The 27,690-nt window shown below is 39.2% G+C and overlaps 3 protein-coding genes and 1 long non-coding RNA gene across 14 annotated transcripts in view; 2 read left to right on the top strand and 2 right to left on the bottom strand.

Moving 5' to 3' along the window:
• NACA (nascent polypeptide associated complex subunit alpha) overlaps positions 1 to 499 on the bottom strand; it is a 58,112-nt gene extending 57,613 nt beyond the window's left edge. For 5 of the 10 annotated variants that reach the window (XR_010411494.1, XR_010411497.1, XM_064591066.1 and 2 more), the window contains exon 1: positions 362 to 485. The gene's annotated coding sequence lies outside the window, so the exon portion shown is untranslated. Of the gene's footprint in view, positions 1 to 361 lie in introns of all 10 variants that reach the window. The other 5 variants (XR_010411496.1, XR_010411498.1, XM_045873168.3 and 2 more) reach the window with 2 other exon arrangements.
• LOC129045787 (uncharacterized) lies at positions 433 to 15,905 on the top strand. Its single transcript, XR_008505965.2, has 3 exons — positions 433 to 562; positions 14,378 to 14,584; positions 15,769 to 15,905. It is a non-coding gene; the product is annotated as an uncharacterized LOC129045787 (long non-coding RNA).
• Positions 2,289 to 25,690, bottom strand: PRIM1 (DNA primase subunit 1). Its single transcript, XM_045873165.3, has 13 exons — positions 25,350 to 25,690; positions 24,532 to 24,689; positions 19,867 to 19,973; positions 19,722 to 19,795; positions 18,082 to 18,218; positions 17,635 to 17,693; positions 16,589 to 16,698; positions 15,788 to 15,876; positions 15,477 to 15,618; positions 12,650 to 12,719; positions 11,856 to 11,947; positions 5,936 to 6,034; positions 2,289 to 4,388 (listed from the first exon to the last, which is right to left on the bottom strand). Exons 1-13 carry the CDS (start codon positions 25,450 to 25,452, stop codon positions 4,369 to 4,371), a joined length of 1,260 nt encoding a protein of 419 aa, XP_045729121.1. The 5' UTR covers positions 25,453 to 25,690; the 3' UTR covers positions 2,289 to 4,368.
• LOC123843612 (17-beta-hydroxysteroid dehydrogenase type 6-like) overlaps positions 25,575 to 27,690 on the top strand; it is a 36,157-nt gene continuing 34,041 nt past the window's right edge. The window contains exon 1 of one of the 2 annotated variants that reach the window (XM_064591075.1): positions 25,575 to 25,708. The gene's annotated coding sequence lies outside the window, so the exon portion shown is untranslated. The remainder of the gene's footprint in view (positions 25,709 to 27,690) is intronic. The other variant, XM_045873163.3, reaches the window with a different exon arrangement.

Genomic DNA, 27,690 nt, shown 5'->3' with positions numbered 1-27,690 from the left:
TGTGTGGGTGTGAGGGGGCTGTTCCAAGGCTGTGACCCCCTTAACCTCCTTCGGGTTCTCGTGAAGCCGTTCCCAACAGTAGACGCACTCCGCTTCCGCCCCCCGCGCCGCAACGGCTCTATCTCCCCAGCCCTGGCCTCCAGGCCCCGCACGCGGCCCTTCTGCCCCGCTTTTGCCAGGACATCCACCGCAGACCCCATTTTGTCCGGAGGCCCCAAGGCCACCCTTCTCAGGGCCGAGTGGGAACCCGGTAGCCCCATAAAGCCTCCAACTTCCCTTAGCTCTCAGTCTCCGGGGCGGCTTAGTCCGCAAGAAAGGCGGATGGCTGCGGATAGAGAGTGGCGGCGAAGACAAGACTTACTGTGAGGGGAACGCGGAACCAAGATGGCGGCAGAAGGAGAGCGAGCGAGAGCGTGACCCACGCCTGTTGCAGAAAGAAGCCTGGCGGAGGGGGCGGGACCAGGATCCGATTCCGGGTCAGGAGCTGCCGGCAGTCACTTCCTTTAACAAGTGACCCGTCCTACTGTTCCCAGATGGGGTTGGTGACGAGGTCTAAATAAGGGTAAGAATTCAGAACAGGACGCGCTGGCCTGGCAGGAACCTCAGCTCGCTCCCTAGATAGCCGACCCTTTCCCGTCCCCTAAGTCGAGGCATTTCTTTTTTTAAAGATTTTATTTATTTGACAGAGAGAGACAAAGCGAGAGAAGGAACACAAGCAGGGGGAGTGGGAGAGGCCGGCTTCCAGCTGAGCGGGGAGCCCGATGCGGGGCTCGATCCCAGGAGCCTGAGATCGTGACCTGAGCCGAAGGCAGACGCTTAACGACTGAGCCACCCAGGCCCCTAAGCCAAGGCATTTTTGATACCCGAAGGGAAATTGTAATGAGAGAAGCAACCTCTGCCCTCTTGGTCAGTAAAGTAGCCACAGCGGTATTAGGGTGACTTTTAGATTTCCCCTTTTCAACTAATGCAGGGAAATAGAAACGAAATAATATCGAACGCCACAGATTGTAGTCACATCATTGTAAGGTAGCAGTGGCTTAGGTTAACTCTCAATTATTTTATTTTTGGAATACACATTTTTGACATGTTGAAACTATTAGATTACACTCCTCAGAAAAAAGAACATAGGCACATATACAATTCTTTTTGCCTGCTGTTTTGGGCAAATAGATATGCTGAAACTCATACATTCTAGTAGTCCCAGCCCCCACGTTAAGAACTCATGCTTTACACAGTTAAGATTCCTGAAAGTAGAATGTAAATTCACTGTTTTGTTAATGAAAAGCCATGGGTCCTGATCCCCATGCCCTCTCTCAGCCCTATAAAAGGACTCAACAAATACATTACCTAAGTCAGCTAGCACTATTTGAGCTAAAGGATTTACGACAATTGTGGCTGCCTTTTAAGGGAAGCAGTGACGTTATGCTCTGAAAACTACTTGTGAAGTGAGGATTAATAAATTAGGATTCAATGAAATAGTGGAGTTTACCAGCAATGAGAAATTCTGAAAATTTTTTCAGATAGGGGTGGCAATATTGTGGAATGAACTCTGTAGCGGCGCCTGGCTGGCTCAGTTGGAAGACCATACACCTCTTGATCTCAGGTTCATGAGTTCAAGCCCCATGCTGGGTATAGAGATTACTGAAATAAATAAACTTAAATATATGTGTGTGTGTATATATATATATATATATATATATATATATATATATATATATATGAAGAATATGGACTCTGTAGCTGTACTCCGTCTGAATTACAGCTTAGTCACCTCATAGTGACCTTGGGCAATTTAATTAACCTGTTTGTGCCTCAGTTTCCTCATCTAAAAACTGGAGATATAGTAGCTACTTCATAGGATTGTTAGGAAAATTAGGTACTATATGTACATTACTTAAAAAGTGCTTACTATTTTTTCTAAGTAAATATGTGATCTGGAAGATTTGTCAGCACAGTCCATTTACCTTCAGAAGAAAGGGCCAGCAATAGCCAATCATCTTCTTAGACAAGTAAAGCTATTTTGACCATTTCACTTTCTTTTCCATCAAGCCACTGACTCTTCTCTTTGTTGTTAATGACTAAGGAAGGATGTATTTTCTTTCTTTGGATTTCTTTATAAATTGGGCAAATTTAGAGATGGAAGTCAGTTCTGTGCCCTTTGTTTCTACAATTCTCATATATGGATGACTTGGTAAAATCAGAGAATAGGGAAGTCAATAGTTTTTTAGCATGTTTTTGCTATCTTCAAGAACCAAACATTTATTTTGAAAAAAAAAAAAACCTTAAATTTTTTTTTTTTTAAAGGTTTTATTTATTTATTTGACAGAGAGAGACACAGTGAGAGAGGGAACACAAGCAGGGGGAGTGGGAGAGGGAGAAGCAGGCTTCCCACAGAGCAGGGAGCCCGATGTGGGGCTCGATCCCAGGATGCTGGGATCATGACCTGAGCCGAAGGCAGACGCTTAATGACTGAGCACCCAGGCGCCCCTTAAATATTTTTTTAATTCTTTAAATTTTTATTTAAACTCCAGTTAGCACACAGTGCAAAAACATTTCTTTTACATGAGTACAATATGTTCAGCTTTATCCAAGAGCTTTAATAATAAAGCATTAAGATACTTTAATGGTAGACATTATTGGAATCTTGAAACATCTCTTGTTGAAAGCATAATACCAGTCTTTATACTCTCGTTCTGAGTTCTTAAGATGGACTGAGTCTTTAGTAATTTTGTATTCAGGAATTTTAACTGGCCCACTGTTTTCCTGACCTAAAAACTGAACAATACACAGTAAATAGAAGCTCAAATGAGGAGTTTTGCACAATGGTCTTTAATGTTTTTTCTTAAAAAATTAGAAAAGAGAAGGAAATGCAAGGCATTGCAGTGTGTTGACTGCATTGTGAAGTGTTTTATATATATATAAACCAAAAGATTAAAAAAACAAACTCTGTGGCTATAGAGAAAGCAATGTTAAAGGAAATGCAAAGGAAGGAAAATTTTCATAAATCATAGAAAGCACCAGCCTGATAGCTTGACTTCTCAGTGTTTCTCTGAAGATGGACTGTAATCCAGAATGACTATTTTGTTTAGACTGGTGGTAAAACTAGGCAAAAGAAATCTGACACTTTCAGAAAAAACAAAACAAAACAAACAACTATGGAAGAAACAAAACCTTTAAAATTAAGTATCTGGATATGTAGAAAGGGAAGTGTTTTGACAACTAAAATAGATTTTATGTTGGTGAAATTTGTTATTCTAAGTTGTTTCTTTATGGTGCAGACTAATCCAATTTTTTTCCGAGGAAAGAAGCCAGGAGCTACAAATGCAACAGTTGCAAAAAACACTTTACCAATCCCTATTGTAATCTAGTAACTCATATCTTTTGAACTGAAGCTTTGGTATGTTTAGATGCCCAGTTTAAAATGATTTTTAAGAGATAGGCAGTGGGGTGTGGCCTGACCAATAAAAATATCAGTAAGCAAAATTAGAAGTGACAGAATACATATTCCAGGTATAACTGTCTAAGACTTAAGGATAAAGCTCTCATGCACTTACAATATTCAGTCTAGAAATAAGGAGGCTATATCTAGTGAGCTGAGATGAAAGTCTTGGGCATATTACTGCTCACTTGCCTCTACATATGGCAACTGGTAGAAGTATATAAAAATACATATGGCAACTGGTAAAAGGTATATCAAAAATCTTAGTATAATATTAACTTTTACAATATGTATCTACAATTCACTTGTTCCTCCCATTATTGCTCCTTCCAGAAACCTGGACACTATCTTTTGGTGGCCTCAGGAATCTTTTCAACATAATTTTTCAAGAAAAGGAAATTTTGCTTTGAGCATTAAGACACATTATAGTTCTATAATATTTATTAAATGGCTCTTGAGGTATTTGATTTTTTCTTTTTTAAGATGTTATTTATTTATTTGAGACAGAGAGAATGAGAGACAGAGAGCATGAGAGGGAGGAGGGTCAGAGGGAGAAGCAGACTCCCTGCCGAGCAGGGAGCCCGATGTGGGACTCGATCCCGGGACTCCAGGATCATGACCTGAGCCGAAGGCAGTCGCTTAACCAACTGAGCCACCCAGGCGCCCGGTATTTGATTTTTTTAAAGAATTTTTATTTATTTATTTATTGAGAGAGAGAGAGAGCATGAGCAGGGGGGAGGGGCAGAGGGAGAGGGAGAAGCCGACTCCCTGCTGAGCAGGGAGCCTGCTATGGGACTTGATCTCAGGACCCTGGGATCATGACCCAAGTGGAAGGCAGACACCCAACCGATTGAGCCACCCAGGCACCTGAAGTATTTGATTCTTGAAGCTAGAAGACATCTACATTGGTTTGAGGAGAGTTGTTATCTTCAAAAGTCTTTCTGTAAATCTGGAATAGAACAGATTCTTATCAAAGGGATAGTAAAGGAAAACAAGACAAATCCCATTTATTTTCACATTCTGATTTGCTTAATGCTTCTATTAAATTCACATCATGCATAAAGATTTGCTTTCACATTTGCTGAAGCCCGCATTATAGGCTGAGCTACTACAGAACAAGAATACAAAGGACTTAATATAGCCAGTTGGAATGGCAGGTTCATTGAGGCTTTCCAAGTTCAGAGTCATCATTGTTCATTCAATAAGCACATATCTGAATGTCTACTATGAGTTCAGCATTATCCTGGGCACTACTCTTTAACCATCATGCATATTATTAAAAAATAAAGTGGAAAGGAAGTTTGTATTTCTGTAACACTACTACAGTTTTCTATGGTATCCATCAATCTCCTGAATAATATTAACTGCTGATTTCTTTCATTTTGGTTTACACATAGGTTCGGGTCTCTCCTATTCAAAGAACTTTTCCTTTGACACTGTTGTCCTCTTAGTATCTCCCTTTAGTTCCAATATCCAACAGGATTTTATCAGTTCTCTACTGCATTTGACACTTGATAATCTCCTTGAAAGTTTCCTTTCCCTTGGCTTCTGTGACACTTTTAATTTTCCTCTTTCATCTCTCCACTTCCAAATCATTATGAACTCTCAAGGATGGTTCTAGTATTTGCACCTTTTGGAGATATCCAGTACTAATGTCCTAATGGTAATAGCCCAACTGGCCTCTTGGGCTCTATTTTATCTCCTACCTCTCCCCAGATACATTGTTGCTAGTTTTATTTTGCTAGATAAAACTATAAATCATGGTACTCTCTTCCTCAAAAACCTTTAATAGATTCCCTGTCCCTACTGAATTAAGCCCAACTCTCAAGACTAGAATTCAAGGCCATTTATACTCTGGCTTCAGTCTGCTTCTTCAGATTTCTATCCCATCACTTCCTGACACATCTTTTTCCAGATAAACTGTATTACTTGATGACCTCCAGAGTGACCTGATGCTTTCCTGTCTAATGCCTTTGCCGTTCCTTCAAGAATGAACAATCTGTCCCCTTTTTCCATTCCTGTACCCTATCAAATCTCTGCTTGTGGAAATCCTACGCATACCTCAAGATATGGTATATTGGCACTGGGAATTAGAATCTGTATAGAGCTCACTGTAAAGAGTTCAAATACCACTCTTTTCATAAGAAATCTTCTTAGGTTCTCTCAATCAGATGAACTCTCTTTCTTAGCATTTTATACTTCTTTGTTTTGTATCAGTTAGTACTTCCTAAGGGCAGGGGGGCATGGTGTCGAATTCATCTTTGTATAATTAATCTTTGTTTCCTCACGGTACCTGATACACAGAAGGTGTTTAATGAGTATCTGTTGAATTGAATTAAGGGAGCTCAATTTTTAAAATACTAAGGATAGTAAGCTAAATCAATAGTTGTTTTAGTAGGGCAAAGGCTAGAGTTCTAAAATTACTTACTTGCTAGATGCTTTAAACTTCCCACACTAAGATCTAAATAGCTAAAAGGGAAAGGTATAGAGTCTTACCACTCTTCTTGAGAAGTTCTCCTTTTCGGGATTTATCCAGGTTTTCAAGAAACTGTTCAAAAACTTTTACATAAGGAGCTAGACTGGTCTTCTTATAATCTAAATTATGAAGGCCATGCATTAGAATTAGCATTTTGGAAGCAAAAATAACATGACAGTATAATTTTAAGTTTCTTTAAAGAATTCTCTAGAATAACACCAACAAGAAAAAGAATTATCTAGAACAGTGCTGTCCAATATAATGAGAAATGTGTGGTTTAAATACTCTAGTAGCAGGGCACCTGCGTGGCTCAGTCGGTTAAACATCTGCCTTCCACTCAGGTCGTGATCCCAGCGTCCTGGGATTGAGCCCCACATCGGGTTTCCTGTTCAGCAGGAAGCCTGCTTCTCCCTCTGCCTCTGCCTGCCGCTCCCCCTGCTTGTGCTCTCTCTCTTTCTCTCCGTCAAATAAATAAATAAAATCTTAAAATAAATAAATAATAGCCACATTAAAAAGGTAAAATTAATTTTAGTATTTAATCCAGTACATCTAAAATATTATCATTAACACATAATAAAAATTGAAATATTTTACATTCTCTTTCATACTAAGTCTTTAAAATCTAACATTTTGTACTTAAAATATATTTCCAACTCTCAAGGATGGCTCCTAGTATTTGCACCTTTTGGAGATAGCCAGTACTAGTGTCCTGATGGTGATTTAGATGATACATTATCATGAAAAATACTTGATCTATATTTAGATTTGAATTATAAAATAGACAGTGTAAAGGTAGGCTCATATACCCAAATTTCCCAAACATATTTAAAGTTCTCCAATAATTGAATCAAATATCAGTTTTAAAATTAAAAAAAATTTTTTTAAAAAACCAATCTTTTTTTTTCTTTAAAGATTTTATTTATTTATTTGACAGAGAGAGACACAGCAAAAGGGAACACAAGCAGGGGGAGTGGGAGAGGGAGAAGCAGGCTTCCCGCTGAGCAGGGAGCCTGATGCGGGGCTTGATCCCAGGACCCTGGGATCATGACCTGAGCCGAAGGCAGACGCTTAATGACTGGGTCACCCAGGTGCCCCTATTTAAAAAAATTTTTTTAATATTTTAAAAGAGATTTATTTATTTATTTTAGAGAGACACCCCTTAAGATTTTATTTTTAAGTAATCTCTATACCCAACATGGGACTTGAACTCACAACCCTGAGGTCAAGAGTTGCATGTTCCACCGACTGAGCCAGCCAGGCACCCGTATCAGTTTTAAAATTTAAATTAATTAAAATTAAATAAAAAAAAAATCAGTTCCTTGTTTATACTAGCCACATTTCAAGTGCTTAATAGCCATATGTGGCTAGTGTATTAAGGCAGTGCTGCTTGAAAATATCCAAACCACATGTACATATCTACTTTAGTAGTCAGCCTTTCTAGTATTAGACCAACAAAATCTATTGCTCTTTGTTAAGTCCCATACAATATTCTTTTCTTTAGAAATTGTGGCTTCAGTAACAAATAGTTTTACCAACACAGCAAACATTAAAAATGTGAAGTTAGGGCCATTCTACCTGGAGACAATCAGAAGTTTATAGTCATAGCGCCTTAAGTATAGGTATTCTTTGCCTTATATAAAAATTTTAAAATGTACACAACAAAATTTTAAATACAGAATCTTAATCATCTATTTAATTATACAATCTATAATACCCAATAGGGGAGAAAACCTGAGAACAAGATGAGATTTGGATTTCGGTAGTGTGCTATATCTGCATGGAATAGTCCTCGTAATAGTTCGTTCAAAAGAATAAAAAAAGAAATTATACTTAAAAAATTTTTTAAGGGGTGCCTGGGTATCTAAGTCGGTTAAGTGTCTGCCTTCGGCTCAGGTCACGATCCTGAGGTCCTGGGATGGAGCCCCGCATCAGGCTCCCTGCTCAGCGGGGAGCCTGCTTCTCCCTCTCCCTCTGCCACTTCCCCTGCTTATGCTCTCTCTCTCAATAAATACATAAAACCTTTAAAAAATTTTTTTTAATAAACATTATCTGATGATCTTGGGACTAGAAAAGGAATCTTGATGAGGATATTAAGGATGAATATCTGAACTGTGGCAATTATGAAAGTACATTATATTTTGCCCTAAACTTTTATATATGAATTTTCTTACAATAATATAAAATGTATACCAAGGAAATAGTTTAGTTTGGGATCAGCCACATAATACTTTGAACCTTTAATTCAAGATTCTAAGCTCCTTGCATAAAGGTCTATATGTTTACTTCACCATTGTGGAATATGTAATAGGCATTCAATAATTACTTAAATATTTACTAACTACCTATTATATATTAAGTACTCTGCTAAATTCTAAAAAAGTATAAGCCAAACTCTTTGGTTTTAAGAAGTTGTTAAATGAACTGGAAAAACAAGTCCTAAATGCAGTAATAGAAAACAATATATAATTAAAAGACCAAAGAGGCATATGGATAATTATAAGGCCAAAGAATCCACCAGTCAATGTTGACCGAGGTGGCTGTGAAGTCAGTCTTAGAAAAAAGATATAATTAGGGGAGCCTGGGTGGCTCAGTTGGTTAAGCATCCAACTCTTGGTTTCCACTCAGGTCATGATCTCAGGGTCATGAGATCGAGCCCCGCGTCGGGCTCCACACTCTGTGCGGAGTCTGCTTCAGATTCTCTGCCTCTCCCTCTGCCCACACTCCCCCTGCTCGTGCTCACACTCTCTCAAATAAGTAAATAAATAAAATCTTTAAAAAAGAAAAAGAAAAAAGATACAATTAGACAGGAGAGAACATTCCAGGATTTGTGAAGAAGGGCAGGAATAAATGGTACTAGTGTGAAAAAGGACAAAGGCTTAAAATCAAGAAGCTAAAGCGATAGTAAGGAACTTACACATCACTTATTCCAATCCCCCACCATCTCTAAAGCACCCCTGACTGATGGCTATTAGGCTATTTATGAATACTTGAAATGATAGGCAGTTTAGTTTATTTTTGAATAGTTATATTATAAAATTTCTCTATTTTTAAATTTTATTTTTTTAAAAGATTTTATTTATTTATTTGTCAGACAGTGAGCAAGAGCAAGAGAGAGCGAGCAGCAGGCAGAGGGAGAAGCAGGCTTCCCGCTGAGCAAGGAGCCCGATGTGGGACTCGATCCCAGGACCCTGGGATCATGACCTCAGCTGAAGGCAGATGCTTAACCAACTGAGCCACCCAGTCATCCCAGAAAATTTCTCTTTAAAATCTTTGAACAGGGGCACCTGAGTGGCTCAGTTGGTTAAGCGACTGCCTTGGGCTCAGGTCATGATCCTAGGGTCCTGGGATCCAGCCCTGTGTCAGGCTCCCTGCTTAGCAGGGAGCCTGCTTCTCCCTCTCCCACTCCCCCAGCTTGTGCTCTCTCTGTCAAATAAATAAATAAAATCTTTAAAAAATAAAATCTCTGAACAAAAGAAAAAGATGTCCATCAAGAGACAATATTGTTAAAAAAATTGTGTTGAAGTAATTATGCATGTTGTTAAAAAAATAAAATAGTACTAACAGGTTGGAAAAAATAGCAGCTTCCTGCTCTAATTCTGACCTCTCCATCCTCTTGAATGGCAACCACTTTTTCTTTTCTAGCACCTACTTCTAACAGATGAACACTTCCCATGATTAAAAATCCAAGGCCATTCTTCCTAGGTCTGTGGCTTTTGGGGGGAGGAGAAGTAGGCAGGGGTCAGAAAGCTAAGATCTTTTCTTAATTCTCAGTGTTTTGAAATTTCAAAATGATGTGCCTTGGTGCCAGTCTGTTTTCTTATTATGCTGACCCTTTTCTTTCTTTCTTTTTTTTTAAGATTTTATTTATTTATTTGACAGAGAGAGAGACACAGCGAGAGAGGGAACACAAGCAGGGGGAGTGGGAGAGGGAGAAGCAGGCTTCCCCCCAAGCAGGGTGCCTGATGCGGGGCTTGATCCCAGGACCCTGGGATCATGACCTGAGCTGAAGGCAGCCGCTTAACGACTGAGCCACCCAGGTGCCCCAATGCTGACCCTTTTCAATAAAGGGCTCATTTCTGCAATGGTTTCCTATATAATTTGGATTTTTTTTCCCTCCCTGTTTGTTGTTTTTCTAAAACTCCCATAGTCACTTTTTAGACCTCCTGAACCATTCTTTTTTTTTTTTTTTTTAAGATTTTATTTATTTGTCAGAGAGAAATAGAAAGAGAGCACAAGTAGGGGGAGTGGCAGGCAGAGGGAGAAGCAGGCTCCCTGCTGAGCAAAGAGCCGATGCAGGACTTGATCCCAGGACCCTGGGATCATGACCTGAGCTGAAGGCAGACGCTTAACCGACTGAGTCACCGAGGCTCCCCTGAACCATTCTTCTAATTTTATCTTTTTCCTCCTTAAAATAACAACAACAAATTTATCTTTTTTTGTAGTACTTTCTGGAAAATCTTAACTTTCCTTTTCTAACCCTTCCCCTGAATTTTGTTTTCTAATGATTATGTTTCTGATTTCTAAGACCTCTTTCTTGTTCTCTGAATGTTTCTTTTCATAGCATTCTGATCTTGCTTCATGGATGCACTATCTTCTCTTATTCTCTGAGGATATTACTTTTTTAAAAAAAGGTTTTCAGGGTGCCTGGCTCGCCCAATTAGTAGAACATGTGACTCTTGATCTCTGGGTTGTGAGTTTGAGCCCCATGTTGGGCATAGGGATTACTTAAAAAAAAAAGGGGTTTTCTTTGTTCCTTGCATTATCTGTTTTCTCTGAGTTCCTTTTTCCAGTTTATTCTGATTTTTCATGTTGGAGATGTTTTTCAAATACTTTATTTTTTTAAAAGATTTCATTTACTCATTTATTTGAGAGACGGGGGAGGGGCAGAGGGAGAGAGACAAGCAGACTCCACGATGAGCACAGAGCCAGACGTGGGGCTCGATCCCAGGACCCTGAGATCATGACCCGAGCCAAGACCAAGAATCAGATGCCCAACTGACTGAGCGACCCAGGTGCCCCTCAAATACTTTAGACAGAATGCTTGTAATCATTCTACAAACATTAAAAGTGGAATGTACTATGTTTAGGTATTATGTTAGAGCTGGAATAGATGAAGTGATATTTGTTTGTTTGTTTTGTTTTTGTTTTATGTAGTGATATCTGAGCTTGGGTTTTGAAAGAAGGTAGCAACATTTGACCAAGAAAAGTCAATCAGAGATCACAGATCTGCACTGTGTTACAACAGTCACTAGCCACATGTGGCTATTTAAAATTAAATGAAATTGAAAATCAGGTTTCTCACAATTCAAGTGGAATGTGCCACACGTGGCTGATGAGTACCACACTGGGCAGTGCATTACATTTCTATCATCATAGGAAGTTCTATTGGCTCTGTAGCTATAGAGTGTCTCTTGGGTATTGGCCTATGAAGATTTGGCTGCTTCTTTTTTTTTTTTTGGAAGATTTGGCTTCTATTAGCAGGAAGATTTATAAATTCCCCAGCTCCTTCAAATTCTTGAATATACAATTCAACCACAGTTTAGATATATATTTACCCTAACACTCATCTGGATACATCAAGAACAAAGAACAAAAGTACTGCATACATAGTAGTTGTTAAATAAGTTACTGTTGAACCTAAGATTGTGAGAGTCAACTATCAACACAAATTGACTATTTAATCTTATAGTATAGATCCTGGCATTTAAATGTTGCTTAGTAATTATCTGTTGACTCAAATTGGATTCAACAACACCATTTGGGCAATTGATGAAGAAAGGACAGAAACATTGCTATGATATTATTTGTAACTGAGCTGGTTTCAGGATAAACATTGTATCCATTCTGGGCTGAATCCAAGGAGAATTAATTACCAGACTGACAGAAGGATGTCTTTATAAGAAAATTATGTTAAAGTGAGACTTCAATATATTAACATACCTCTGGTTCTATGTTTGATATCAGATTCGGCTTCGTTTCCCTCCTTTCCCTCATCATTAATGGAAATGGCATCCAATTCATGGCAGATGGAGCTACAAATAATAGAATAAGAGAATTTTTTTTTTTTTTTTACTTTTTCACTCCATACTCAATGTGAGGCTCGAACTCATGACCCCAAGATCAAGAATCATATATCCTACCAACTAAGCCAGCTAGGTGCCCCAGAATAAGAGAATTTTAATTTTTTTTTTTTAAGTAAGCTCCATGCCCAGTGTGGAGCCCAACTCAGGGCCTAAACTCATGACCCAGTGATCAAGACCTGAGCTGAGATTAAGAGTTGTACGCTTAACCAATTGAGCCACACAGCACCCTAGAATAAGAATTGTAAAGTTGGTTCTTGGTCAATATTACTCAGTGTATGATAGCACAAGAATCCCACAAGATTTTCTGTGAAAAAATTGTGTGACCACCTATATTTGGGATATTCTAAAAATCACAATCTCTTCTTGGAGTTTTCCATGCATAACAGCATAATAAAAACTGGGAAATTTTGCAGTAAAGAACATTTTGTCTGTTTAAGTCGTTATTTCCCAAACTTACTTGAACTTACAATCTTTTTATTAGAGAACAGCAGCCTGTGTTATGTAGAACTCACTAGGAAATGTTGCTCTACTACGGCATCATCATATAGCCTCAGAGTAGCTGCATCTCTGAAAGGGATCTAATTCAATCTACTTCAAATTCCGAGTAATAATCACAAACAAAAACGGAATGATCAATGATCTGGAACATACCTTATGGTTGGAACAGTAAATGGATCAAACTGGTCCACTTTCTGTAAATCAATAGGCACAGAAATACGACCTGTAAGAACCAAAAGTTATAAACTGATGATTGTAAAATATAATCCTATGTGTTATTTTGGCTAAATTTTAATCTAAGCCTTAGAAAAAAGGGTTAGACTGGGGTGCCTGGGTGGCTCAGTCGTTAAGCATCTGCCTTCGGCTCAGGTCATGGTCCCAGGGTCCTGGGATCGAGCCCCACATCGGGCTCCCTGCTTGGCGGGAAGCCTGCTTCTTCCTCTCCCACTCCCCCTGCTTGTGTTCCCTTGCTCGCTGTGTCTCTCTGTCAAATAAATAAATAAAATCTTTAAAAAAAAAAAAAGAAAAAGGGTTAGACTTATCTGTTAAAAACAATAGCTAGAAATTACTTCCACATTAGCTGTGCTTTTAATTTCTCTTAAAAATCCAAAAAAATAAGGGTGCCTGGGTGGCTCAGTTGGCTAAGGATCTGCCTTCGGCTCAGCCCATGATCCCAGGGGCCTGGGATGGAGCCCCACATCGGGCTCCCTGCTCAGCAGGGAGTCTGCTTCTCCCCCTCCCTCTGCTTGCTGCTCCCCCTGCTTGTACTCTCATTCTCTCTGACAAATAAATAAGTAAAATCTTGAAAAGAAGACAAGTTAAAAAAACAAACAACCAAAAAAATAGGTATGAAAGAATGTTGGGCTATTATCTAGTGCTCTTATCTCTACTTTTATTTCTATTTTCTTCTTCCTAATATCCTTTTATATGTAAGTACAGAATGATATCAAATTTAGTGAGTCCTGAAAATGAAATAACATAGATATAGTTCATTTCATTAACTTGGTTTATTTGCTGAGATCAGAACAGACACCTATATGTTGGGCATCTTTTTAAAAGATTTTATTTATTTATTTGACAGAGAGAGAGAGCACAAGCATGGGGGAGCAGCAGGCAGAGGGAGAGGGAGAAGGAGGTTTCCCGCTGAGCAGGGAGCCTGATGCGGGGCTTGATCCCAGGATCCTGGGATCATGACCTGAGCCGAAGGCAGACCCTTAACGACTGAGCCACCCAGGCGTGTTGGGCATCTTTAGAAAGCATTTTGGAAATAAAATAGATAGCATTATACTACCCTTTCACAATATCCACACCTGGGATACCTCATAACATTCATTACATCTCAGAAATGAGATAATGAATCTAAAGAATGCCAGGTAAATAACAAGTAGAATAATTAAGAGAACTGGGAGTTGCTGTTTGAAGAGTAAAAAGACTGCAGCTACTTAATGGGGAAAAGGATATAATCAAAATGCATATACTTATGAATATATTTATTTACCCAAACCCTGAATTTTAGAATAAGGGCATACCCACTATAGCTTTAGAGTCAGGTTTAAAAAAATATTAAGAAATATATAATAAGCATTGGGTGCTATATGGAACTGATAAATCACTGAACTCTACCTCTGAAACTAATACACTATATGTTAATTAATTGAATTTAAATAAATTAAAAAAAAAAGAAATATTAAGCTTATTACCCAAAGAAGCTGAAAACATATAGTTGATAGGTTCGGAAAGAGGCGATTCAAATATATGGACTAGAGAATCACTACAGATTATTAAAGGAAACTAGGCAACTTAGGAGAACTGAATGTGTGACAGACACTTTTCTAAGCACTTTACATTTTATTATCATTATTTTTTTATTAATTTTTTAAGGATTTATTCATTTGAGAGAGAGCACAAGCAGGGGGAGAGGCAGAAGGAGAGGGAGAAGAAGACACCCTGCTGAGCTGGGAGCTCGACATGGGGCTCGATTCCAGGATCCGGAGAACACGACTCAAGCCGAAGGCAGATGCCCAACCATCTGGGCCACCCAGGCGCCCCAGCACTTTACATTTTAGATTTTCACAATAACCCACTGAGGTAGGTACTATATTATCTCCATTTATAGATGAGAAAACCAAGGCACAGAGAGTAATTAGCTTAACATCCGACAGCGAGTGGCAGAGTTAGATTATAAATGCTAAAAAGGACAACTATATACAACTGTATAGGTCTCCTGGTTGGATGAAGCAAAGTTTATGTCAATATAGCAGCTGTTATATTTATTTTAAAGTCAGTTTCAGTCCATCAAAACATATCTAAGAGAAATGTGAAGGAGGAAAGCTAAAACTATGGAAAAAGAACTGAGGGAGGAGACATAGTGGGAAAAGCACAGAACTTTGAGGGGTTTTTTTTTGTTTGTTCATTTCATTTTTTAGATTTTATTTATTTATTTATTTGTCAGAGAGAGAGAGGGAAAGCACAAGCAGGGGGAGCAGCAGACAGAGGGAGAAGCAGGATCCCCACTAAGCAAGGAGCCCAATGTGGGACTCGATCCCAGGACCCTGGGATCATGACCTGAGCCAAAGGCAGACGCTTAACCAACTGAGCCACCCAGGCGTCCCAGAACTTTTAAGAACTGAATTCTGTTCTTAGCTCTGACACAATTTGTTTTAAGACTGTGAACAAGTCACGTTAACCTCTTGGACCACTGTTTTCTCATCTGTACGAGGAGAGCTGTTGTCCTGTGATTTCTAAGTTCCTCTATAGTTCCAACACTAAACCTCAGAAACCCAGAGGAAAATTATTTATGTAGTGGAAACTCATTTGGTAGCTAATAATTGACAATTAAAAAATAACTTAGGTATTAGCTGATAGTCTTTCAACCTTTAATATCTCAGACATCATACGTATTCACACCCAGTGACATGTTTACTAAGATAAAAAATAACTCATTTTTCTTCTAGTTTTCTTTACTTTCTATATATTGTACCTGTTTTAGGATGAACACTAAAAGGGCTCTTCAGTAAATGATTGATTCCTTTGCTAACATTGATATCCAGCCGTGGAAAACAGTACTGGAGCATGATCTCCCATTCAAGCAAGGGTCCACATTTGTCATTTTTAGTATTATCCTAAAAGCAGATGCAAGTCTAGCATGAGGATCAGTAGGAACTTTTGAGGATTTCTTTAAGAGGTTAAAAAAATGGCTTTCAATGATCTTTAACTTACTAAGCAAAACAATTAGAATTTAATTAAGAATTACATTATTACATTTATAACAGAGATTTCAATGGAATATACCTGACAGCTGATGGCTTTCTTCAAATATTCCCAACGCTGAAGTGAATTGTGATGCTTCTGGAAGTTTTGCTGAAGATTCTCATGAATTGGTGATGAATCATTAAGGAACACACTCATTTAGAGCACACTGATGAACAACTTATTTTCAGTATGTATTACCACAAGGATATCAAAAGTTTCTAGAAAGTAATTATCGTTTTCTAAAAAGCAAATATTAATTAAACACATATCCTTAAGAAATTCCCCTGTAAAAATATATAGCAATATGACAGAAAGAATGCCAAAATAACTATATGGTTTAATGTAAAACCTTTCCCTGGTCTGTACGTATTTTGACTTAATGATCCAGCATTCTTTAAGTATCCATTAATTCTATGAGGATCAACTTCCAAAATGAGGAAATTTATTTCCAAAAAGGTGTCATTTCTTTTTTAAAGATTTTATTTATTTGACAGAGAGAGAGACAGCCAGAGAGGGAACACAAGCAGGGGGAGTAGGAGAGGGAGAAGCAGGCTTCCCGCAGAGCAGGGAGGCCGACACGGGGCTCGATCCCAGGGCCCCGGGATCATGACCTGAGCCGAAGGCAGACGCTCAACAACTGAGCCACCCAGGCACCCCCAAAAAGGTCTCATTTCTTACTGTATTCCAGATAAGACATAATAAAATGCAGAAAAACAGGAGATGTTTTGTGTAAAAAGATTAAACTTATAAAAGTATATGAGAATATGTAGGCAGAACACATTTATAATACCATAGATCAATACATGTAGCTCATATAGAAATGGCCTTGGGAAAGGATATTTTCAGGAACAAGGGCTAAAATCTTATCCCAGCTTTCTTTATTTTCAAGAATATCTTGATCAACTAAGGCATATTCTTCAAAGTATTTTTTTATTATGTTTATAGATTTGCTGTAGGAATAACAATAGCACAGTCCTAATACTATTAGTAACACATACACCACATAGTTTTTCTTGCCATTTGGGAGGCTAGTGCTTGCTTCTATTAATTTTTTTTTTAATGAGCATATATTAGTCTAATAAGAAGACAAACAGAATTAGCTAACAAACAGAAATCAGCTATGTAAAATGGGAATAATGTGCCTTCAAAGGGTTATGAGAGTTAATTAAGGCATTCTAAGGGGGAAGAACTTAGCAGGTTAATACCATCATAAATATGTAACAAGGGTAGAAAGCAATGAGGCTAGGACAACATAATAATACATCAGTAGAAGTGTGGGGGATAGAGTCTACAGTTCCTACTCTGAATTACTTGCTTTAACATCTCAACAATTATGTAGTGCTTAGCAGTTTGCAAACAGATTTCACATCTATTGTTTCATTTATCTTTGCCACAACTCTGAGAGAGATGGAGCAGATGTTGTTTTCCCCATGATACATTTAAGGAAATAGAGGCTCTAATATTTTGTCAAAGTCTTAGGAAGCCACAGAATAGAGATTCTTACTCATTGCAATGCTCTTTTCACCTAGAGAAGTAGTGAATTTAGTGGAAAGAGTATGGGTTTTGAATTTAGGCAGATTAGGACAAGAATCTTAAAAATTTAACAATTGTGTGGTACCAAAGAAATTATACAATCTTTCTAAATCCTACTTCAACTATAAATGGAGGTACCATCATGTCCCTCATGAAGTTGTTAAGACCAATGAGAGCATTTGTAAAGCACCTATCATGAATACTGCAGCATGAAAGAGCCATTCAATTAACTTTAGCTATTATTATCTGTAAAATGTTACCCCAAGAGAGAAAATTGGTAACAATGTAATTCTAAAAGCACAAGTAGGTAAATCAGACACAACTTAAACTGCATGGAGTCTTTTCCAACAGACCTGATAAAAGGGTGAATTTTTTCACTTAGGTGGACTTTCTTTTTAACATCTTGACCACCCTGAAAAAGAAACCATCAAAAAAGAACTTCATATGACACAAATGAAATAAATTTTTTTATGTGTTCTAAAGATATTGATTAAATTCTGTCAAAATATAGAAATTTAGATGGTATTTTATATAGTCTCAATACCTGTAACTTTCTGGGTTAACTTTGCTTGACATAATTGAACCAGAAAAGTAATTTTCCTTTTGCTACAAAGGAGGATACTTACAGCAAAATATGAAAGATTTTTAAAAAATGTAGCTACTATGATTATTTGATCTGCTAAGATCATCTACTCTGGAATGTGGATGCTATAAAAGATAGTTTCATTTTTTTCACTAAACATTTCAGGCTTGATAACATCTAGCAAACAAAGAAATGTAAAGTATTATTGAGATCTTACCTTTACAAGACTCAAATACTCAACTATCCCAGAACGTACTGCAGAGGACAATTTTCTAACTGATTCATCACAGACCCAACAATGAACACCTCTCCTTCCAGAATAGACCCAGAGACGATGCTTAAATCCAAAGTCCTCTGAGGAGAGGAGAAATAATAGGTTTTAAAATCTATAAATAAATTTACAAACTCCTGGTTCTTGCTTACTTCCTTGGCTTCATTTTTACCTCTTATCCACATGTACTCACCTTAACTATACTAAATTATGTGTAGTTTCCTGTGTCTCCCATGGTCTTGCCTTCATGTCTATACCTATCCTATTCTCTCTGCCAAGAATTTCTTCACGCCCCAGCATTTCCATTTCTATTCCTGACCAATTGCCGTTTATCATTTAAGACCCCATCTAGGGATATTAAAAAAGTTAATAAATTTAAAGTGTTTAGAACAGTGCCTGGTACATAATAAGTACCCTGTCTAAGAGTTAGCTTTTTTTTTTTTTTTTCTTTTCTTAAGAGTTAGCTCTCGGGGCACCTGCATGGCTCATTTGGTTAAGTGTCTGCCTTGGGCTCCAGTCATGATCCCAGGGTCCTGGGATTGAGCCCCACGTCAGGCTCTCTGCTCAACGGGAAGCCCACTTCTCTGTCTCCCTCTGTTTGCCGCTCCCCCTGCTTGTGCTCTCTCTGCCAAATAAATAAATAAAATCTTTATTTATTTATTTTTTAAAAATTTTTAAAAGATTTTATTTATTTATTTGGCAGAGAGAGACACAGCGAGAGAGGGAACACAAGCGGGGGAGTGGGAGAGGGAGAAGCAGGCTTCCCGCTGAGCAGGGAGCCTGATGCAAAGCTGAGCAGGGAGCCCAATGTGGGGCTCAATCCCATGACTCTGGGATCATGACCTGAGCCGAAGGCAGACGCTTAACAACTGAGCCACCCAGGTGCCCCAGTAAATAAAATCTTAAAAAAAAAGTTAGCTCTTTTTAGTGTATGTGCTGCTGAAGCAAGGACAAAAGTTAGCTTTTTTTTTTTTTTGAGAAAGAGAGAGAGAGCGAGTGAGTGTGCATGCACAGGGGCGGGGAGGGGCAGAGGGAGAGAGAGAGAATCCGAAGCAGGCTCCTTGCCCAGCCTGGAGCCCAGTGTGGGGCTATATCCCAGGACTCTGAGATCATGACCTGAGCTGAAATCAAGAGTTGGAGGCTTAACCAACTGAGCTACCCAGGCGCCCCAAGAGTTAGCTATTTTTAATATCATTATCATCCTTATCATCACCTTTTCTGATCCAATCTCTTTCCATTCCTGTATGCACTCCTGCTGTTCTAAATGTAATCCTCGATTTTATTTGTCTCCTTCTTAGACTGTATAACCTACTTGAGGCGATCATTATCTTTCATATTTCCCTCACCTAGGACAGTTTGTAGCACACAGAGCTGCTGACTGATTTGAGAAAAAATTCACTGGTTTGATCAACAGCTTTATTAGAGTTTCAACTACAACTTTATTCTAATCATCTTTTATTTTCCAGCCATATGTTTCAAGGAAACATGTTAGAAATCTATGAGATTTGATTATAAAATAGTATAGATAGACAAATACTCAAACAGATTCTTGCATCTGACCCCACTCAGACACTGCCAATACTTGCCCTTCAATGCTCGGTCGATTATGCGTATGGCCATCGTCATGAGGGTCCAGCACTTAGAACATATGTCTGCAGAACTGGAGCAGAGGCATCATTATTCACTGTCAGTGATATCACCCACCCTACCAGCAGGGCATGTAGTGCTTACCTACAACATCTCCTCACATCATCATAGTCTGTCATGTCAATGTCAAACACCAGTTCTTTTTCCTGAGCCTGGAAAGCTCCTAGCTTCACTGTATTGTGTTGATTGGGCTGTAAGGAGAAAATATCATTCAGTTTTGATAAGAGCTATCATGCTGCCAATTATGCTATTTTCTATCCACACAAAGAAAGTGGCCAAAGAGGAATGAAAAAACCATAATATAATGCCAACTCTACTCAGTTAAAGTTCATTAATTTGGATTCTATACGTCCAGAATTGATGACAATGTAAATTTCATCTACCTAAAACAGGTTTTGATAAATATATATTACCACAGATATTTGTTTTTTACCAGTTCTACTGAGATATAGTTGATATGTAACATTGAATAATATTTGTTAATCAATAGAAATCATAATAAAGCTTTTTTAGGTTTCTGATAAGGAAAAGTATATGCAAATAATTAATGCCCTATTGTTTTAAAGACCTTTAATTATTACTGGACATATAAGTAACAAAAATGTATTTAAAAATTTTCAATAATTCAGAAGATCTCAGTTAGTTTGAACTGAGCCTTTGGCTCAACCTGTATACAGGCAGCCTCCTTTGAGGCTAGGGGCTACCTGGTATATATAAAGCAGACTGAATACAGATACTTATCTTGCTCTTTCCAGACCTGCACAAAAATGATAGTAAAGGTTTTCTTAAGAAATGCATTAAGTCTTTTAAAAAAGGACCACAGGGAAAATTTTTTTTTAAAAATAAAAAAAAATTAAAAAGTACGAGAGAGGAGAAAATACCACAATTTTTATAAGAATACCCATAAGAGCTGAATCTTAAGCTCTCAGTAAGGAAAGATAAGAAGCAATCCAATTTACACCTCAGCATCCCCCAAAAACTCAGGTGACAATGGGTATCCCGGGGGGGGGGGGAGAGGTAGCGGTGAAGCTAAGATTAAAAATAGGAGTTATCAGTTAAAAATCTGCTTATGAAGCAGTTAGTTCCCCAGATTCCTCCATTTACTAGCAGAGCCAGGTGACTATGCTTTCATTTCCCTGGTAAAGACACCTGAATTATTATCTGGAGAACCTCAAACAGTGGGTCTCTCTGGACTGGGATGGGGGTTAGGAACAAAAGCACAATTGAAGAAAGTGTATTGTACTGACATACAGGGGATTAAGTGGACATCTATGTGTGGAAAGTTAAGATCCCTCTCCCCCACTTCTATATCCTATCACTGCCACCCCAGGCAGGAGACCAGAAGATTCCTCTCTGAAAAATCTGATCAGGAATGTCAGGCACTATTATAGGCTCTGGAATAGAAGATCAGTGATCAAAACAAAGATCTCTGTGCTAGTGGAGTTTTCATTCAAGCAAAGATCTAGAGAAACTGACGTTGGAGCTTCTTCCCCCCAAAATGGCCCAGCCAGATCACCCTGTAATAAAGAAATCTCAGCCATGTATACACAACTTCCAATCAGCTTTTTTAGTACTCTATTTTTAAATATAAACAGCATGCAAGAAATTACCAGACTTATGAGGAAAGCCTCTAATATGAAAGAGAAAAAACAGGAAAATAAAAGCAACTTTGAGAAAACAGACTGTACAACAGAAAACAAACTATCATTGATATCCTCAGAAAGATAAGACATATCAATAAAAAAAGTACAAGATGCTCTAAAAAAATTCTTGGAAATTAAAATATAATAGCAGAAGTGAAAACCTCTGAGGAAATTCCTCAGCAAGTAGAGTAAAAGAACAAAAAAATAGAAAATAGGAGGAAAAAAAAATAATTAGTGGACCAGTCCAAGACACATAACATCGAACTTTTGGATTTCTAGAGAGACCAAAGAAAAATTATAGATAGAAAAAATTGTATTTAAGAAAGAAAAGATAGGTGTGGGTGCCTGGCTGTTTCAGTCGGTAGAGCATGACTCTTGATCTCTGGGTTGTAAGTTCGAGCCCCATGTTGGGTACAGGGATTACTTAAAATCTTTTTTTTTTTAAACTTCAAAATAAAATCTTAAAAGGAAATTTCCCAGCATTGAAGGACATGAGTTCATGATCATAAGAGCCCATCAAGTATCTAGCACAATAGGTGAAAAAGATGCACGCCAAGGCACATCATTGTGAAATTTTAGTACATTAGAACAGAGGGGATAGGTAGAAAATCCTAAGAGCTTTCAGGTCCAACACAGTGGAGCAAGAATCAGAATGGCATTAGTCTTCTTAACAGCAACACTGGAAACTAGCATACCATGCAAAATTCTAAGGGAAACTGATTTACAAACTCAACCATTAGTTAAGCATAAAGGTAGAATGAAGTCATTTTCCAGATACAGAAAGTGTCCAATATTTTCTTTTCCATGCACCTTTTCTCTGGAAGCTCCTGGAAGATGTACTCTACCTTAAAGAGGAAGTAAACCAAAAAGAGAACAAAGGATTTGGGCAACACAGGATCCAAAATGGGAGAGAGATGAAAGGAAACCGGGGTGATTACAAGACCATATTTATCCATGAGGCTTAGAGAGAGCCATCAGTCCAGGTTGGAGGTCAGAAAGCTGCCAGTGAAATTTCTTCAGGATGAAACTGACAAACTACCTGATGGATCTGAATACATGGGGAGATTTAGACAATTGGTAAGAAGTCTGGGGTTGAGTTAGTGATCTAATCCTGATTTTTAATCTAACAAACATATTAGGACATGTGGAAATGGGAAGGTAAGCGGTGAGGTTAAAAAAAAAAAAAAAAGCTAAATCCTTATCTGCCAGAGTAGAAGGTCAGTAGATAATGCTTAAAATGGAAAATGAAAGAAATATTAAAATGTTATTTACACACAAGGGGCAAATACCTTAAGTATCAGCTAAAAAGAAAGTAGTTGCCTCTGGGGAGCAGAAAATAATGGGAGTAGGAGACCCTTAAAAAAAAAAGCCTGGGGCACCTGGGTGGTTCATTCAGTTAAGTGTCTGATTTTTTTTTTTTTTAAAGATTTTATTTATTTATTTGAGACAGAGAGAATGAGAGACAGAGAGCATGAGAGGGAGAAGCAGACTCCCTGCCGAGCAGGGAGCCCGATGCGGGACTCGATCCAGGGACTCCAGGATCATGACCTGAGCCGAAGGCAGTCGCTTAACCAACTGAGCCACCCAGGTGCCCAAGTGTCTGATTTTTGATTTTGGATCAGGTCATGATCTCAGGGTCACTAGGTCAAGCCTGGCGTTGAGCTCCATGCTCTGCGCAGACTGCTTGAGATTCTTTCCCTCTGCCTCTCTCCCTGCTGGGCGTGTGCACTCTCTCTCTCTCTAAAATAAATAAATAAATAAATCTTAGGGGAAAAAAAAAGAAAAAGCTCCATACAAAAGCTATTATCCCATGAGTGTGTTTCTCCCCCATGTGTGTATTTTTTTTTTTTTTAGATTTTTTATTAAATTTATTTACTTGAGAGAGAGAGATAGAGGGCAAGCAAAAGCAAGAGAGAAAGCACGAGCAGGGGAGAGGGGCAGAGGGAGAGAGAGAAGCAAACTCCCCACTGAGCAGGGAGCCTGATCCCAGGACCCTGGGACCATGACCGTTGTTGAAGGCAAAAAGCAGATGCTTAACCAACTGAGCCACCCAGGTACCTCTCCCCCACCCCTTGTGTGTATTTTTAAGGAGAGAAAGAAGGGCAATTTTGGTATGTTCATTCATTCATCAAATACTTATGGTGTACTCTCTCTGCCAGGCACTATTCTAGACATTTAGACTACATCAGTGGCAATGGGTAAGAGGAGTGGCAGGTTGCAGTAGGCCTCACTGAATGAAGACTTGAGGAGGTGAGGGAAGGAACCAAGGAGATATCTGGGGAAATGGGTTCTGGGCACTGGAAACTGCCTGAGCAAGGGTCAGTGTGGCAGGAGCAGAGTGAGTGAGGGGGGAGAGAGGGGCTTTTACTCTGAGTGAAATGGGAGCCACCAGAGAATGGTTTTGAGCAGAGGAATCACAGAATCTAACTTGTTTTAAAAGGAGTGCTCTGGCAACTGTGTTGAGAATAGACTCTGGAGTCTATAGGAGCAAATTGTTAGGAAGTTTTTACAGTAATTCAGATGAAAGATGATGAGGATGGTAGTAGCACTGGTACCAGTGGTTGGATTTCAGATACTATTTTGGTAGAGCTAAAGAGATTTCCTAATGGAATAGATATAGGAGTATGAGAGAAATAGAGGAATCAAGAATAACTCCATGGGGTGCTGGCCTGGCTCAGTTGGTAGAGCATGTGACTCTAGATCTCCGGGTCACATTGGATATAGAGATTACTTAAAAACCAAAAATAATAAAATAAAAAAATGCAAAAACAAAAACAAAACAAAATAAAACACCTCCAATGCTGGAAGACAATGTAATTCTTTTAAAATACGCTCCTTTAAACCATGCTGACTTCCTCATTTACTCTTTTGGCCAGATACTCAATATTTTTGTCCTAGTGAGAATACAACCAACTTACTTCCAAATGGTTTCCAGTCAGTAATGTAGAATATCAAAGAACAAAAAATACTGCAATCTACTTGCAAAAAGTTAAAGTGGGACTCAACTAGAATAAACTCTAAAAATTTAACCTCAAAACAATGGGAGCACCAATCCATTCTTGGTTTAAACAACAAAACTAGAATACATAAAAAACCGATTTCTTACTCTGTGGGAATATACCGCGCCTATATCAATCTTGTATGGATTCATTTTCTGCATCTCCTTTTCCAGATCACTCTGGTTGTTGAAGGATTGGTAGCGAATGTAAATATCATCTTTCAATGTGAATGAAAATTCACGGTGTTGAAAGTAATTCTTTATTACTGCAAAATAAATATACAATTTTAAAGTTAACTTGGTAATTTATTCAGCTCGGGGCATTAAAACATTAACCAATGATAAGATATTTTTAATGAGCCCTCTGTGCCCAACACTGTGTTACACGTTAAAAAGAAAAAAAAAAGACCTAGTCCCCAATCTAAAGGGGCTTACCATCCTGCATCTGATAGGAAAGTAAAAATGAGGAAAAATATGCAGAAATATTTTAAAGATGTAATGTCCCCTGTCTCTCCTCGGTGGACACTACTAAGTTCAGCTGCGAAGAGTTCAGTACCTCTCGTCTTCCGGGAGATGCCCCGCTGTCCCTGATACAGAACACGCCTCTGCAGCTTCAGGCTACGACCCAGTAATCTCCCTGACTCAGGCACCGCGGTAGGTAAACGGGGCACTGAATGTGAGTCCCACCACGTAGTGGTAGGAGCAGCGGCTCTTTCTTTTACTGCGTGGCCGGAGGCTGGTTACCGTAACCTCTCTCGGCCCATTTATACCTCTGAGGTGGTGGGGAGGGCTCGAGATAAGGCGCGAAGGCGCCCGGCACAATGCCTAGCGCACAGGAGGCACTTCATATTGTCGTTCCAGGGGCCCTCCCAGAACCTCCTCGCCCTCCCCGCCGAACTACCCACTCCGCTCCCGGCTTCCATCACCTCCGCCATAGTTGAGCCAACGATAGTACTGGGCGTAGGGAAAAAGCCTCCGGTAGTAAAGCTTAAGCAGCTCAGGCAGCTCGGCTGGGTCAAACGTCGCCATGGAGCGCGGGACTCAACGTCCGCAGTGTTACGGCAAGAATTGGCGGGAACCACACAGCCGGAGCCTCTGACACTGCGCAGGCGCACTGTGCCCGCGGTCTGGCGTCTGCACGGGCCGCTGGGAATTGTAGTTCCCACTTGGGGGTTGGCCTGAGCGCGGCGTGGTCTCGGCCTTTCGGCGTCCTCACTAGGTCAGCTGCTCTGGTGGGTAGAAGAAAGCCGCTCCCATTTCAGGAAGAAAAGTCTCCTACAGAAAGGTGAGCCCTTGAGCATATTGGCTTAGGTTATTAAGATGAAGTAAAAAATGTTTCCCGCTAACTTTATGAATGTTTTAGAAATAACGCATTTAAACAATGCAAAGCAATATCTTTTTTTTTTTTTAAGATTTTATTCATTTCAGAGAGAAAGCAGGCAGAGCTGCAGGCAGAGGCAGAGGGAGAAGCAGGCTCCACTCTGAGCAAGGAGCCCAATGCAGGGCTCGATCTTAGGACCCTGGGATAATGACCCAAGCCCAAGGCCGACAAACGACTGAGCCACCCAGGCCCCCCTAAGCCAATGTCTTTTTGAGAGGGTTTGGAAATTAATTCTTCATAGAATTACTAGGTCCAATATGTGGAAATAAACGAAGACCAACCAAATAAGAAAATCAAAGGCTATTTATTCAGAGCTTGCTGTATAGCAAGGGGGGTCAGCTGCAGACACTTGAGTTTTGGCAGAGACTCAAAGGGAGGCAGGAAGCTTTATAGTGGGGGCGAAGGGACGTTTCAGGTATGCGTTAATTCAAGGCTCTTTGCAACGGGAAAGCTGTAGTTGGGATAACTAGGAGTAGGGGCATTCTGTGTGATTGGTTAGGAGCGCATATTTGGCTTTCTCTGGTTGGTCCTAAATTGGAAGTGGCCACAAAATCTGGGGAAGCTGATATTTATTAATCAAGTCCTGGCCATTTGGGGCCAATTGTTACAGGGGTTACTAGAGACAATGGTCTGACTTCTGCAGGTCTGACTTCTGCAAATCTGACTTATAGCAGGCTGCCTTCCTGAGCTGTTTATTACAGATAAGGGGATTGGTTACCTGGGTTGGCTTCTTCAGGTTGTAGGTCACAGTTCTGTTTTGTTTTTGTTTTTACATAAACTCTACCCCCAACTTGGGGCTTGAACTCACAACCCTGAGTTGCATGTTCTACGAGCTGAGCCACCCAGCAGCCCTCAGAGTTCTGTTTTTATATATGGTCTGGCCACTGTTTGTATATTCAGTCTCTCAAATAGAACACCCGGGAATGCTAAAATCTGAATTAGAGGAATCTTGCAGAATCATGGAGAGCTTTACAAGTATAAAAGGAGCCTGTCTGATACTAATGTGCAGATCTGCCAATCAATCTTACCTGGTAAAGATACACCTCATTGCAAATGTGGACTGGGTGGGCAGTCTATAATCACAAAGATATCATGTCACTTAAAAACCATCATTTTCATGAATTTTATGTTTGCAGTAACAGTAGGAGAGCAGGGAGAGAATAGAGTCTCTAGTAAGTTATTATTAGCCTAATTAGAAAATGATCATGGTCTTTCAGCTTCTGTGGGCAAAGTGGTCAAAATGGGCTCTGGACAGATCATACTTATTTGAATATTCCTTGAAATCTGGTTTCCTGCACAGATCTTAGTTGATTTTCATAATCCTTATGCATCTTGTTTTGGGTAGGGTGAGTTTTGTTACTGGGAAGGTCTTTAATAATAATGACAAGAGTGCTCTGGGGAGTGCTCTTTTCCAGAACCATATCCGTCTGGACTGTTTAATGGAGGTTTCTCAGTTTTCTCATTGCTACCTTTAGGAACTGACTTCTTTGGGATATTTGGGAGTCCCCTGTTTGAATTTCAGGACCACTAAGGAGGGCAACACCAGAAGGAGCTAAGATGTAAGGGGAGAAAGCAAAGGAAGTTATGTTTTTTGAGTTCTTACTATCTGCTCGATTTATTTAACAATAGTTTTCTCATCAGGAAAAAGGGAATAATAATAGCTAGTGTTTATATAGCATTTGCTATGCTGTTAGGTACCCTTTGAGAATTTATTCTTCCACCTTCCACCTGTCAGAATGGCTAAAATGAAAAAGACAAGAAATAATAGGTGTTGGTGAGGATGTAGAGAAAAAAGAACCCTTGTGGACTGTTGGTGGAAATGTAAATTGGTGCAGCCACTGTGGAAAACAGTAAGGAGTTTCCTCAAAAAATTAAAATAGAAATAC

The sequence above is a fragment of the Mirounga angustirostris genome, unplaced genomic scaffold (assembly GCF_029215605.1).
Source record: "Mirounga angustirostris isolate CCGP_5_RB_7025 unplaced genomic scaffold, mMirAng1.0.hap1 SCAF_5, whole genome shotgun sequence".
Classification (NCBI taxonomy): Eukaryota; Metazoa; Chordata; class Mammalia; order Carnivora; family Phocidae; genus Mirounga; species Mirounga angustirostris.
The sequence above is the reverse complement of the archived record's forward strand: the minus strand, read 5'-3'. Positions and strand labels throughout refer to the sequence as shown.